At 35.4% G+C, this 15,620-nt stretch overlaps 1 protein-coding gene across 2 annotated transcripts in view; it reads left to right on the forward strand.

Annotated features, from left to right (window-relative positions):
* The window catches only part of LOC128028999 (phospholipase D1), a 44,048-nt gene that overhangs the window by 12,912 nt on the left and 15,516 nt on the right, over nucleotides 1-15,620 (forward strand). The window contains exons 1-7 of one of the 2 annotated variants that reach the window (XM_052616431.1): nucleotides 4,799-4,963; nucleotides 11,873-12,052; nucleotides 12,675-12,844; nucleotides 12,920-13,062; nucleotides 13,880-13,991; nucleotides 14,991-15,056; nucleotides 15,399-15,457. In XM_052616431.1, coding sequence (XP_052472391.1) covers nucleotides 11,956-12,052; nucleotides 12,675-12,844; nucleotides 12,920-13,062; nucleotides 13,880-13,991; nucleotides 14,991-15,056; nucleotides 15,399-15,457 — 647 coding nt within the window. In that variant the 5' untranslated portion in view covers nucleotides 4,799-4,963; nucleotides 11,873-11,955. Of the gene's footprint in view, nucleotides 1-4,798; nucleotides 4,964-11,872; nucleotides 12,053-12,674; nucleotides 12,845-12,919; nucleotides 13,063-13,879; nucleotides 13,992-14,990; nucleotides 15,057-15,398; nucleotides 15,458-15,620 lie in introns of those variants that run through there. The other variant, XM_052616440.1, reaches the window with a different exon arrangement.

Consider the following 15,620-nt stretch of genomic DNA (forward strand, 5'->3'; position numbering starts at 1 on the left):
TCCTTAGAACAGTATTTGTAAATCCATGCTATGGTAAGTGTGCACGTGAAGTCTTTGCGCATTTTCTGAAATCCACATTGTGGTAAGTTTGCATGCTAGTACTCTGCGTTCTTTCTAAAATCCTATATGGTGAGGGCTTCGCGCAGCTGCTTCGTGCCCTTTCTTGAGTCGGTTAAAGCCCCATTCATCTTGGGCGTCACTCCACCCAGGTATCCTCTGATACCTATCTAGAAATGGGTGTTGCTACTAACTGTTGGGACAGCTCTTTGGGCAAGTTTTTGCGAAAGCTAGTGGTAGCCCCTGTGTGACAGGCAAGATTTTGATAAAGAACATGCTAGGTTCTTAGCCGTATCCCTTTAAAGGAATCTTTCATGATTCCAAGCCTTCAGCTCTACCCTGGGCCGAGGCCCTAAAGGTAAGTTGGGTATGTAGCTTAGGCATTTGGCCATAAGGGATAATGTCATGGACAGCCGTCGAACCGTCCCAGGGGTGACTCCCAGTGAAATGGTAGAGTTGGTACTTAGTATTTGCCATGATTCTGGCCTGCACTCCCCTCAGCATGGCGGCGTGGGTATACTGTTCCCCATAGTGTCACCTAAGAGGACGCAGTTCGAAGTTCCCTTGACAGGGAACGTCTCTGGTTACGAATGTAACCATTGTTCCCTGAGAGGGAATGAAACACTGCATCCTCTAGCTCAATATCATGCTTCGGACGCAAGCTTCATGACGAAAATAAGTGACGGGTCCTACAAAAGGCACGAGAGTCGACTGTTTCTGTTACTGGCGAGTTTTAATTTTGAATGTTTGTGATAGCCTAACAAGAAAAGTAGGCTAAATGCTATTTTTTAAATGTCTTGCAGCTTGTTTCAGCAACTTATTTAAAAACCTAGCAGTCAAATGCATGAATAATAAGTTGTTTATATTTGAATTTAAATATGTCTATGAAAGATTGTTACTGTACTGTGATGAAAGAATATCACAATGCTGAAAATGCTTCTTTTTTTATACACGATTTGATATCAAAATAATGGACATGTTGTGTTTTGTGGCTTAAACAGCTGCAAATCAGTAGCGGACTGCAAATGCGTCCTGTGTGAAAGCACAATGAGTCTGTGCTGCTTCACACCACATACGTTACGTTCATGCATTTATGACCTCTAGACTAGACTATTGTAATGCACTTCTAGGCGGTCATCTTCTAGGCGGTTATCCTTTAATAAACAAGCTACAGGTAGTCCAAAATGCAGCGGCTAGAGTCCTTACCAGGTCAAGAAAATTTGATCATATTACCCCAATTTTACAGTCTCTGCACTGGCTACCTATTAAGTTCCGTATTAGTTATAAATTATTATTACTTACCTATAATTTCCTTAATGGTTTAGCTCCTACGTACCTAAGTAGCCTTATACCACGCTACAATCCATCACGCTCCATATGGTCACAAAACACTGGTCTTTTGGTAGTTCCTAGGATAGCAAAGTCCACTAAAGGAGGTAGAGCTTTTTCACATTTGGCTCCCAAACTTTGGAATAGCATTCCTGATAATGTTCAGTTTCTCTCACTGTTTAAATCTAGATTAAAAACACATCTCTTTCGCCAAGCATTCAAATAATGCATCTCATAATATATGAATGCAGTTGTATCTGATCAAATCACATTCTTATTCTTTAGCTTGGGTTAAACTAATTCATTTTACTTTGTAGGAACAGCAGCTATGCTAATGATGTCTCTATATGTTTCTCTGTTTTGTTTGATTTACACAAACTCCAGTCTGGATCCAGAACACCTGAGAAGAGATGATGCCAACCCCTCAGAGGACCTCAGATGATGCTAACCCTGAAACAACATACAGAACTAACAAATATAGCTACTTACTATGCAATCACATTATAATTGCTGTTAATAGTGTTCATCCTCTGGTTGACTATGTCTTGTATACATTTTTCATAAACTAATCACCACTAAATATTGTAGAAACTTAATTTTCTGTAAAGTTGCTTTGCAATGATTTGTATCGTAAAAAGCGAATTGAATCTTTCAGATTAATCCAGTCAGAGTTATATAAAAAATTGTCTTTGATCTTTCAAGCTCTATCATTGCAGTCAGTGTGTTGCATTGCTTCAGTCCAAAAGAAGTTAAATAAAAAGTGCCCATCCATAAGAAAAAAGTTATTTTATGGATGGACGCCTTTTATTTTACTTCTTTTTATACACCTAGGATGCTTCGGGGGTGAGTAAAACAGCATTAAAATTATTGGGTGAACTAACCCTTTAAGCAGCAAAACTATTTTCAACATTAATTATATTATCATATATATATATATATATATCAGTGTTAATTTTGACACGAAATTTTAATTTAGTTTTAGTCTTAGTCTTTTGACTATAATTCTTTTTAGTTTTAGTCAAGTTTTAGTCATCTGATTTGTTTTAATTTTAGTCTTATTTTAGTCGACTAAAATTGCTTGGTATTTTAGTCGACTAAAATAAGACTAAAATCAATAACAGATTTACTAGACAATTTTTTACAGCTGGTATAGGAAACAAACTTAACCAAAATATATAAAACACAAATTCAACTTTATTTCAACACAACTGTGTCTTTATTTCGATTCAAAAGCTTTTATGCAGCAACAAACACTGTCATGATAATGTAAACAATAACTAGCTGCCAATTGACCATCAATAAAAGAAAAATAACGTTAGGTCCAGGACCTTAAAGCTTACAGCTGAGCTGAACAATAAGTGCATACATTTAAAGTAAATATTTAATAAGTTGGCAGCTAGGTGGATAAAAAAAGTAACAAGATTTTATAAGGTATTCATTTGTCTAGCAATATTGTATGTTTTAAATACTACAATATTGCTAGATTTGTATGTATAAGGATAGGATGTGAACATTCATGTTTCACATGACTAATATAGAAATATTTGTGATATTGTCAACAAGTAGAACATTATAAAATATACTAAACATTAGTATTAATCAAATGTATTTATCATGATATTACGTATTAGTATTGTGCTCGCATCTAATTTGAAGAAGGGGCTATTTTACAGTACTTTTCAGTTCGTAATATTTAATGCTACAACATCTACGCACTGCACTATTCCAATTTTGCTTAGCTCAATAAACAAAAGAACATCGTTGTAAAATTACATTTGAGAAAATGTCCGGGTGGCTCGTCTGTAAATGTCTTTTCAAATTGGTTGTGTTCTTGCCACGAATGAGCGCTCTGCGTGCTTTACACTTTGTTTTGTTTTGTTCGTCGTCAAACGTGAAGTGAGCTGTGGACATGCTCTTTTAGACAGTAGGGACTTTAAGCAACAGCTGCGAATGGAACGGCTACAGCGACCGGAAGTTTGCCGTCACACCGCTGTAGCCAAGAACGTAAAAGTCACTAAGCAACGGTAAAACAGAACAGCGCAACGCAGCATTAATTCATTTATTGAGATCCAAAAAAATATATAATTTAAAAAAGCAAGAGAAGGATTGCTTTTGGCGTTAAATGACAATCTTTTGTCAGAAGAGCAGTTTTTAATATTGTATGATGTAAATAAGTCTAAAAACATAACATTTATTTACTTAACCTCTCACGTTGTAGCGACTCTGGCAAATCAGCTGTTCTCCCGTAGTAGACCGTTAAATTAGAACGTCAGAAAGTAGCAGTTAAATTCGCGCAGGCGCAATAGAACGCCAGAATGGCGTTGCCGTTCCACCAGAGGCTGTTGCTTAAAGTCCCTATCACCTCTTCGAATGCCGACTTCCCGGGAGCTCATAAAAACTGAAAACCTTCGCTTCACGTCTCAATAAGTCAGGCTCTGATTGGTTCTCTTCTCTCATGCAGTCTGTTCTGTTTTGCCAGTTCTTTTGCTCATTCCTCGCATCTCTCCCGTCTGCTGATTTGATTTTCGTCACAGTCTATTTTCGTCTCGTCCTTTATTCGTTGACGATAATGTCAATCAATTTAGTCATAGTTTTAGTCTCCATCAGTGCCTTCTATTTTAGTTTTCGTTTCGTTTTCGTCGGCAAAAATATATTCGTGACGAAAATAATGACGAAAATATTTAGTCAACGAAATTAACACTGATATATATATATATATATATATATATATATATATATATATATATATATATATATATATATATATATATATTACATCAAATCAGCATATTAGAAAGATTTATGAAGGATCCGTGAAGACTGGAGTAATGGCTGCTGAAAATTTTGCTTTGACATCACAGGAATAAATTTAATTTTAAAATATATTCAAATATAATTATAATAATATGATTATTTTAAATTTAATATTTTGTAACTGTATTTTGATTTTGAAAAACATTTAATAAATCTACAGACCTCAAACTGTTGAATGGAAGTGTGTTTGTGTGTGTATTTATTAATATATCTATCCATTTTCCAGTCCGTTTGAAGTATTATTTTGTGTTTTGGCAGGCCTGAGCACAGTGCAGATGTTGAGATCTCCTCTGCTACTCTAGAAGAGACGTGTATGAGATAACTGTATATTATCAGAAGAAAAATCTAAGCAAGATATTTAAACAAAATTCTCCTTTTGGTCTTTGTTTAATCTCATTAATATCTGGGAGAAACAAACTGACCCATTCCAGACATCTAACTTGTGCTGCTTCTATCCCATGAGAAGATATCAGTCAGTCTAAATGCATGCTGACTAAATGTACAGCTGACTAGAAGAGGAGCATGTTGTGACTTGCGACACTAGACTGGCTGAGCGACTCTGACAGACACTACAGAACCCAGGAAAGGCCCCACCCCCTTCAGACACTTTGTCCTATGTCTGATCTCTCCACTGCCCTCTTGTTTTTTATGAAGTCACAACAGGAGAGAGACTCTTAACGCTACGAAACTATAAGTTAGTCTTTCATTGTTGTGGGAGTCAAACAGCTGAATTATCATGTGGGAATCATGTCTACTGAGGCAGGTCAGTAAAACTTTGTACTGTTTGTTGTTTCTTGCTCTTCTCCAAACTTTTCCCAGCTTGCAGAGTTAAAAGGAGGGAAGACTTGGAAAATTCTAGCAACAGGTCTAGATGTGTGTGTGTGTGTGTGTGTGTGTGTGTGTGTGTGTGTGTATGTGTGTGTGTATGTGTTAATTGAGAAATGTGAAAGTCTTTCTGGTGTGAATATGTCTTGGCTCCTGTCTTATCCCAGTGCGAGAGGCTTTTGTATCCGTGGTGGAATGTGTGACCAGTGCACAAGAGAGGAAAGTCAACTTGGTGTTGCTGCTCCAAAATACCTCCTTTTTTTTCTTTTCAGCTGTACTCAAGGGCAGGAATACAGTACACTACAATTGAATAAATCATATTTTAGTTTAATTTACTATAAACAATAATGTAGTACACCCTTTATTCAGGCAATCTCTCAGTTTTGGCTAATTGTCTTTTTACTAGCTTGTGTTTTAAATGGCCCTCTGTGTTGAATGTTTATCCCTTATACTATAATTGTGTTATTCATTAATCACAATGCAAGAGACTTCTGACCCTGAGCTATTGAAAAAACCATGCTATCACTAACACGCCTCACAGACAGACGTGTAAAAAGGTACATGATAGAACAACTGTATTGCTGTTTTGTTTGGTGAACAACATCCTGTCATAAATTCCCTTCAGGTACAAAGTCCAGTCGCTCTGAAAACGGATCATAATGATAATCAGGCTTTTTCAACAAATAACAGTCTTTCTAAACTTCACAACAGCTTGGCAAAGACTTTTTAAACTTACATGGAGACTTTTTCTTTCTTTTCTAGAAAGACCTACAACACCCGTCTTAATATTAAAGATGAATTAACTAATTTTGTCTGTGGCTGCCTCACTAAGTCATCTGTTTATAATGTTAACATGAACCTATGATGATATCTGCTTTTAGAGTGAGCTCCATGTCTTACAATGGCAATGTAAAAAATTCCCACAGTTCTTTAGTTGCATGGTGGCATAATATTTTTTTTTTGTCTCCTTCCAAAAGCAATGAGCCTTGTCTCAATGATGAATTACAATGAGCAGGAACTTGTTGGCAGGAAGCAGCAACTGATATCCCATCCACAGCGTGCAAAAGAAAAGAACATTCACCCCCCCCCCCCCCCCCCCGCCCTTATTTTCTGTGTATTGCTGTAGTTTAGTACGCAAAATAGAACTGCTGTTAAACAGGTCATTTCAGAATGAAGGAAACTAGTACATTGCAAATAGGTTGATAAATTACCAAAATCTTATATCACAATTTGAGTAATTTTACTTCACTGTAATGATATGTATCACAATATAGTTATTTTTGCTTTAAATAAGGTCTTTATTTCTTTTCACGAGTGTCAATAAAACAAAAAAACTAATAGTTTAAATTAAAAAAGAATAAAAGTCAAAGAAACTACAGCTCACTGAAGGGCAAGTCACCCGTCAACGATTAAATAACAAAAAGAAACCAATTACAAGCAATAGGACAACAACAAAAACTACAGTAGAACAAATTAAAAAAAAAAGAATGCTGCATATTGTATAAAGTAATGAAATGTATGAAACACTGCAAATTCTTCACTGTGTAAATTAAATATATTTAGTTTACATTTAGTCAAGACCAGTGAGAGTGTTTTTCTTGTTTGTTGTTTGATTAACATGAACAACAGACAGTGGGAATAGACTGCTGTCACTTTAAGAGCTGCCTGGATCCAATGTACTGTTACTGTGCATGTGTTTTCTTTCTCAGCTGTCTACTTTCATTTAACACCTTAAATTAATGTGCGTTTACAAGGATACTTGCAAAGAAGGGCATTTTGACTCATACTAGTGTTTATTTAACCATTCAAGGCTTATAAAGCAGAAAAAATAAATCTATACACTAATAGTTCAATATGAACACCGTCTTCATGTCATCATATAGCCAAAAAGTTCTCTTTCACTGCTGAATGTGTTTCAATGGCTTATGTCTACCGGTATATCGCCCACCCCTTAATGAAAACTGTTTTTTTTTGTTGTTGTTGTCTTGTTTTCAAATAAAAAAAGTCTTATCGTATATGGACAATGTTACCTCTCAAGTACATTTTTTATTTATTTTTTATCTTGTTTAAAAAAAAAAATCCTGGCAATCAGCACAAAAATACTGAAAATGACAAAAGTGTTTATTAGTTAATTGGCTTGTCTAACCGACAGAGCTCTTAAAAGTCTCACTGTACTGCAGTTATTTTCTACAGTGCACACTGACTGTCCTGCTTTGGATCATTTACATCAAGATTTGTTTATTAAGAGGAGCAGAGAGCCAACAAGCCTAAAAATGAAGACTTCAGTTCAAACACATCTCTCAGACTATGGTTTTACAAACATATTGCATATCGATGGACAAACTGAAATCAAGTCACTTTTATTTCTATAGTGCTTTATACAATACAGTATACTATAGTGACTTTTAGAGCTTTTATCCTGTTTTTCTGCAAAGGCAGATACACCTTAGTGTCATCTGCATAACAATGAAAATATACTTCATGCTTATGAAATATAGAACCTAAGGGTAACATATAAAATGAAAACAAGACTGGGTCGAGAATGGATCCTTGTGGAACTCCACTAGACAATGGGGCCATTTTAGAGTAATGTTGACCAAAATGGACAGAAAATGTCCAATTAAAAAGAAAAGATTTGAACCACTTTTCTAGATGAGAGACAAATATTGTGATCAATGGTATCAATTCTGCAGTGACACATGTTTAGTTTAGTTTAGTTAAACTAAAACCACTGAGCTGCCTGAATCAATCTGTACAATGGCATAATTAAAATTCATTGGAACTACTGCTGTTTTGAAGCTTCTATTAGTATACTGGGACCAATAATATCCAAAATTTTCTTAACTGATCTTGAGGGAATAATATCACAACCAAAACCATATGTGTAATTAGACTAGTCTTTGACAACAGAGCTTTGTCTGTAAAGTCACACGTATATATCAGTAAACAGGGAATACGGTATATGCACCCTTACACAGGAATGCTCCATTCTGAGATTGTAGTGGTTGGGCATGATGATATCTAAAAAATCATAAACATTCAGTATTGTGCCAATGGTGTGATAACTGACTTGTTTGATTCCCTGTCTCTCTTTGATGTGTGGACCTTTTTAAAGCTGGGTCTAAAGGTCAGTGCACATGTGGGAGACAGTCATAAATGTTCAGTCACCCACACTGACAGAATGAATGAGTCCCTCCATTAGAAACCTCTCCCTGTTGTTTAAACTAACTAGACTGTCCTGTATATTTATAGTAAATACTGCCACCATAAACATTGAATTAAAGTCAAACCATTTCATTACCATTTGGTGATGTAATTTTGAGTGAAATGTAGGGCTGCATTAGATTAAACTGAAGAAAATTAGAGCTCAATGCCAGAATGGAGAGAGATTGTAATAGTTTTTGTAAATTTGCTAGAAAAATATTATTTTAAAATAATGCTTATGGGTCAAAGATTACATTTTGGTGTCTGCATCAAATAAAATTTACAAAAGATTTCACATAAGAAACGTTCATTTCTTGGGGGAAAATAAAATGTGAAAATATAGGTGAAATAATTTTCCATCGTCATTTAGCGTAACATATATATTTATGTGAAAATGGATCTACATACTTTTCTGACCTGTACTTATTAAAATATGTAAAATAAAAAATTGCCATACTAATGATTACCAATGGGTAAAATCTAGTTTAAATGATAATTTTTAAAATAGAGTTTAGTTTTTGGCGGCTGTACTTTGATTCTTATATAGTGATCTAATGTCATTTAATGATTCTTGCTGTAATTATGCCTGACAAGATTAGTTTTTTAGGTATATGAACTATTTATACACTAGAACAAAAAATTTTATCAAACTGGATACATCCTAATGTATGGTGTGGGGACTTTTTTTATTTTGACAACTACATTTAATGGCATTTTAGACTTTATTGTTTTGATGCTCAAAAACACCTTTTTTCTCTTTTATTTAAACTGAGTGGCCAAGTGATATCACTGGAAAAGGGAGGTCATTCCAGAGCATTAGTTAGGTATTATATTTAGATTTGATATTACAAACTTTTCTCTTTAGAACAGTATCCATCGATCAGACATTCACAGAAAGATCAGGAACATTGAGCAAAGTAAACAGAATTCCAATTTCATGTTGGCTTTGAGAAAAAAAAGAATGTCCAGATCGATATCTCTGGTGAACAATGAAAAGAATTTGCAATATAAATATTGTGAGATTATTTGAAACATGCCAGTCTCTTTGTATGTGAAAAGATTTAAGATTTTCAGTCTCCTATGATTGAGGATTGAATGACTAAGTTTGTTTCTCTGAAACTTCCAAATGGTAACTGGCCTGGAAAAGTTGATGTCATTTCGAGTTTAGATTATAGAGTTGCCAAAGAGCCACACCTCACCGTTAGACTCGTCTTACGTAATATGGGGAATTCAAATGTTTTAGCTTCTCTCTAGCACACATTATTCCTCTTTCACACATTTTAAATGGTCATTAAGTGATCAAACTGAATAGAGCAGCTAGTATCTACATGCTGCTGCCCACCGCCAGCAGCTAATGGCAGCAGAAAATGTTCCATTATGTTTAATAGAAGGTTTTGTGGGGTAGTTACAGAGCGAACATGCACTTGGCAGCTAAATTACTACAGTCTAAAGGAAATCAACTTGAGTCTTTGTGAGAGAAATCAAGAGAGCAGCCATGTGTTTCCTCTTATTTGCTCTAATAACATCGACAAATATTGACTTTGTGTTGCATGAAAGGCTTGAAAATAGAGTTAATGATTATATTTAGTTTTACTGAACTTACGTCAATGTGAGTTGTGTTGTTGTAGCAACAACTGGTGACTCAACATTATTCTATAATTTCTTCCATTGTCATTCTTTTTCCTTTGTACTTTATGCTCTATATTGTTTTCTCCCCATACTGTGCAAAACATTATACTTTATACCTAAAGCCCACATCTGTGATTATCGAGCTATGAAAGCACTCCTCTATTCTGCTGCACATCCATTATTAACTGTGTTGCTGATGATTTTGCAATATGTTAAATGGCTTCAGTGGCTTATGATCACTTTGTTGTTGCATCATCTCCCATTCCACTTTGTTTTACCTGTATTTATAGCTTCAGATGGGTCACCGTTACTGTCATTTACCCTTCACAGATCTGAACCTTTATTCAACATTTCAATCATGTCACCAACTGACAAATTAATATTAGAGGAATATGAAGGCATGAACAGTGAACAGCTTCTTGGATTTTTGTATTTCTATGAAAATAAAGATATCAGTCTGATTCCTGTACTATTTTGGAGTTTGGGGAATTGTCTTGGATTTGTTCCCAGAGATATTGAAGAAAACTGGATGGATGTCCTTTTTTTCATTTTAAATAGAAATGAGCAATCTAAGGGGTCAATGTTTGGTCTAGTAAGTCCCTGTTGAAAAATGCCATGACTGCACTGCAAAATGCATTACACAAATGTAGCACAATGCAAACAAGGCACACACTAGATTTAATTTGAGAGAGTGTGTCTGCCTCCCCAAAAAATGTTAGGTAGGTTATTCCAGCATTTGGGCGCTAAATAGGAAAAGGATCTGCCACCCGGAGTTGATTTTGATATTCTAGATATTATCAAATTGCCAGAGTTTTGAGAACACAGCTGACATGGAGGACTATAGTGCAATAAGAGCTCATTCAAATACTGAGGTGCTAAACATTTAGGGCTTTATAAATAATAAGCAAGATTCTGAAAATCTATACATTGTTTAATAGTGAGCCAATACAGTGTTGACAGAAACAAGCTTATATGTTCATACTTCCTGGTTCTAGGAAGAACTCTAGCTGCTGCATTTTGGACTAGATAGATGTTGTTTATTAAGCGTGCAATAGAACCACCCAATAAAGCATAACAATAATCTAACCTTGATGTCATTAACATTTCTGCATTTGGCATTGAGAGCATAGTTTGTAATTTAGATATATTTTTGAGATGGAAAAATGTAGTTTTACAAATGCTAGAAATGTGGCTTTCAAAGGAAAGATTGCTATCATGTAACACATCTAGGTTCCTAACTGATGACGAAGAATTTACAGAGCAGCTATCTCATCTTAGACTGTGTTCTAGGTTATTACAAGCAGAGGTTTTAGGTTCTATAATTAACACCTGTGGGTTTTTTTTTAGAGAATTTAGCAGGTTTTTATATTGATTTATATTCTGTAAATTTTTCAAATTGGTATGTTTCTTCTGAAGAACTATAGAGTTGTGTTTCATCAGCATAATAGTAAAAGCTAACACTGTTTCCTGATGATATCTCCCAAGGGTAACATGTAAAGCATGAAAATAACGGCCCTAGTACTGATCCTTGAGGTACTCCATACTGCACTTGTGATCGATATGATACCCCTTCATTCACTGCAGCGAATTGATGGTGGTCAGATAAGTACGATTTGAACCATGCTAATGCACTTCCATTAATGCCAGCAAAGTTTTCTAGTCTATTCAAGAAAATGTTGTGGTCAGTAGTGTCGAACGCAGCACTAGGATCCAAGAGCACTAATAGAGATATACAACCACGATCAGATGATAAGATCAGGTCATTTGTAACTCTAAGGAGAGCAGTCTCAGTGATATGGTCTAAATCCTGACTGTAAATCCTCACAGATGCAATTTTTCTCTAAGAAGGAATATCACTGTGAGGATACTTTTCTAGTAAGGTAGTATTTTGGACAGAAAATGAAGATTCAAGATCGGTCTGTTATTAACTAGGTCTTTGGGGTCTAGTTGTGGTTTTTGACTCTAGTTGTGTCTTTAGGATTTTGACTCAATGTGTGTTTGTGTGTTCAAACAGGCAATGCTGCAAAATTCAGACTGAATTGTGTGGGAGAGCTTCAATGGGCTCATAAGAAGTAACTAAATCTGATAAAAGCAGACATGAGTGACACAGTGGAGAATCTGGACACCAGGGACCTGGGGTTCTCAGATGCTGAGGATGAACCTGAAGAGGTGGACTGTGAGTTAAATCCTTCAGGTAAGTGATCATTAATAATACAAATCATCCGTTTGTTTTAGTAGTATTCAGTATTCAAATTTTACTTGATCAGATAAAAAACATAAAAAAATAATAATAATTGATAAATTTTGCCACATCTACGCAGTTATTGAAATGATCTGATTCAAGCTGAATAACAAGACTTTTGTCTTCTGTAGAGCTGCTTGTAGTTGAAATTAACCTGTTTCATAATTGATGGACCGAGTGGAACCAACAGTGAAATGACTTAAGATGAATAATGACAATGTTGTCTTTTTAGAGCTCCTTTAAAGTAAAATCCAAATTTGTCTCATTTTTGATGATTTTATTGTATATTACTGTGAATCTGCTTTGTAACAGTCTGTATCGTATAAAGCACTATTTTTAATGAAGGCGACTTGACTAGTTTCAGAATGACTGATACAAGTTAGTCTTGAGGAACAGGATTTATAGGCGATAAGAGGTAATATAGCAGGTCTGTCTTATCAGATATCTCGACTTTATGGGACGTGTGTTAAAGGGAGTGATGTGAGGACAACTGTGTAACATGATGCAGCATGTCACAAACTAGAACACAGATTCCCCGAAGGCATTACTCAGTCCTCCCTGTCTTTTCTTACAGGGGTATCCCGTATCCCATTCTCTGCGGTGTATAGGACAGTTGGCTTTAAAGAGACAGCGGCACAGGTCTATCTCACTTCTGCCCCCATAATTGCCAAGATCCTAGAGGTGGAACGTTTCACCAGTGCCCCGGACCGCTTCAACATGTCCAAACACAGGAGCGTGTCCAAGGTGTGTGGAGCACATGCTATTTCAAAGCAAAGACTGAAAGATATCACAGATCTCAAATCACGTCTGTGTCCACAGGCAATGCCAGCCGTGTTTAAGATAGAGCTCAAACATGGGAACTTCACCTGGATAGTCAAGAGAAAAGAGAAGCACTTCATGGAGCTACACAGAGAGCTTCTGCGATACAAGACCCTCATTAGGATCCCGCTGCCCACTCGGAGGTCAGACCTCTGCCCTATAGATAAACTTACTCATTTTCACAGAACATTATAAGTGTACAGCGACGCTTTATCCTTCAGATCAAAGTGCCTTGATGAGGAAAATTAAATTAAATGAATGTTAGAATAAAAGGAATGTCTTTGCTTTTTTTATTATTTGTGTTTCATCATCATAAAGTTTCACGATGTAAAATGATAAATTATATTTATATATTTTTTAAAGGAACAAAAACTTTTTTCTGCAAGGGCGTATTAAATTGATCAAATATGGTAAAGACTTATTACAAAAAAAGTAATTTTTCAAATAAATGCTGTTATTTTGAACTTTATATTCATCAAAGATTCCTGAAAAAATGTATCAGGTTTTCCAAAAAATTAAGCACCACAACTGTATTCCTCCAAAGCATAAATACCATAATGCTTATTCTTCTTTTGGAACATCCCTTTGAGTAGCATTCTCTTCTCACTGTGCCTTTCAAGTGCTGTTTGAAATCCACTCCTGTTCACAAGTGGTCACAGGAGATCCATTAGAGATGCATGTCACTGCTTAGTTTAAGCGGTAATGTGTCTCAACTGACACACTTGTGATTCAGTGGCCCTAGATAGATCTATATACCAGATGTAAAGGAACACTTACTACTCTTTTCATTCTTAAAGAAGCTTTAATAATTCTCACTTCCTCTACACGCCTTTTCCTTATTTTTGTCCTCCAAATTTTAATTTATTACAATTTTTCTCCTTTCTATCTCTTCTTTTCCCCTTTCTTTTTTGTTCCTCTCTTTTTCTGTCACAGACACTTATATCTTTGTCTTTCTTTCAGCCATACAGAGAGAAGAAAGAGCATAAAGAGGAGCGAGGTGAGGCAGATGCCTGCACTGCCTCGGGGAGGTAGAGATGAGATGGCACGAGAGGAGCAAGTTTCTAGTCGGAAAGTGAGTCATTCCAACATGTTTCCTAGAGTACTAGCCCTCGATCACATGACAGGAAGTGATCACAAACACTTTTGAGCATGACCTGATCTTGATTGTCCCAAGGCTTGTGAGTCTGTGGGAAGGTCTTTCTTGCACAACATCACTGACATGCTTTAGTGATCTCTGGGTGTGTAATAACAGCACTCTGCTTCTCATATCATTGTGAGAACATGACATCATCACTAGGTTCTCATAATTTTGAAGATTCGAGCTGATGAATAGAGCTTAATACTGACTGATGACTTTTTCAATGGTTTGACATTTTGGAAGTATATTTCCTGGTCATTTTCTATGTGGATATTTAAGGTAACTCTTTAGAAGAAATAATGGATAAATAACCTATCAAGTGATTAGCATAAAGCTCTAATACATTAGGACCAATAGGCAAACATCACTTTTCATAATTAATGTTTTAGAGTTTATAAATATTTTGAAGGATTATGTACTGCTATATTTCTGTTTTGCTATATTGATCAGATATTTAAAGTACATTTACATAGGTAACATAATATAAATTGATACTGTTCTTTATGTGATGAAGTATATGTCCATTATATGATAAATATAATCAAACATTACATTACAGTATAACTAACACTGGTAGCTAGATAGCAAATAAACTTAATTTAAATGGAAAACATGACTGACATTTTGACTTTTTTTTGCTGTTTTAATCAAAAAGACTTCATTTTGGTGCATTTCTCAGAAAACAAGACTTGTCTAGTAAATGTATATTGATTTAAGAATATTTAGATATTTATACTGGAAAACAACACAAAAGTACTGAAGAACATAATTTTTGTTACCAAGGACAACTTTGCATTGTTGGTAACTGCAACTTTTCAGCAATTTAAAACAATTGTTAAAAAAGGAAGTTGAAATGGTGATATATTGAAAGGTTTAAACCTCATCAGCGAAAATATATTTTGGAATATTAACAGGCGTATTTTCCTTTTGCAGAAACAACTGGAAGACTACCTAAACAAGCTGCTGAGGATGGCAATGTACCGAAACTACTATGCAACCGTAAGCACACTCTAGATTTTGGATGTTTAGGCCCTGATAGAGCTCACATTGAGTTATCTTTAATGAAGCTGCAGCCTGAGGATCGATATTGCAGCTGGAGACTGTGTGTCTTGAGTGTGTTAATGTGCAGCTCTCTCTCTCATCTCAGTGCTATACAAGCAGCTTTAATCAAGGACATCTGTAATTCTCTCTCTTTCTCCTTCACATTCCTTTTTTCCTTCTCTCTCTTCAGCTTTAATACCCTGCAGGGGTCAATATAGCAGAGGATTTAGTGTAACTTCTTTTAATTGAAGCTGTGTTTCTGTCTCGCTGGTTTTAAGCAGAATTGTTTCTCTTTTATAGATGGAGTTTATTGATGTGAGCCAGTTGTCCTTCATTCAGGACTTGGGCCCCAAAGGCTTGTAAGAATACACTCTATTTGCTTTACTTATATAATTAATCTATCGATCGTAACTTGAAACAAACATTTTTCATGCATAAATTCTCATCAATTCAATAATGTGTGCGGATGTTTTCATAATTTTGAACTATTTGTGCAGTTTTGTTTAAAATCTAAATTATAGC

Source organism: Carassius gibelio, chromosome A2 (genome assembly GCF_023724105.1).
Source record: "Carassius gibelio isolate Cgi1373 ecotype wild population from Czech Republic chromosome A2, carGib1.2-hapl.c, whole genome shotgun sequence".
Taxonomy (NCBI): Eukaryota; Metazoa; Chordata; class Actinopteri; order Cypriniformes; family Cyprinidae; genus Carassius; species Carassius gibelio.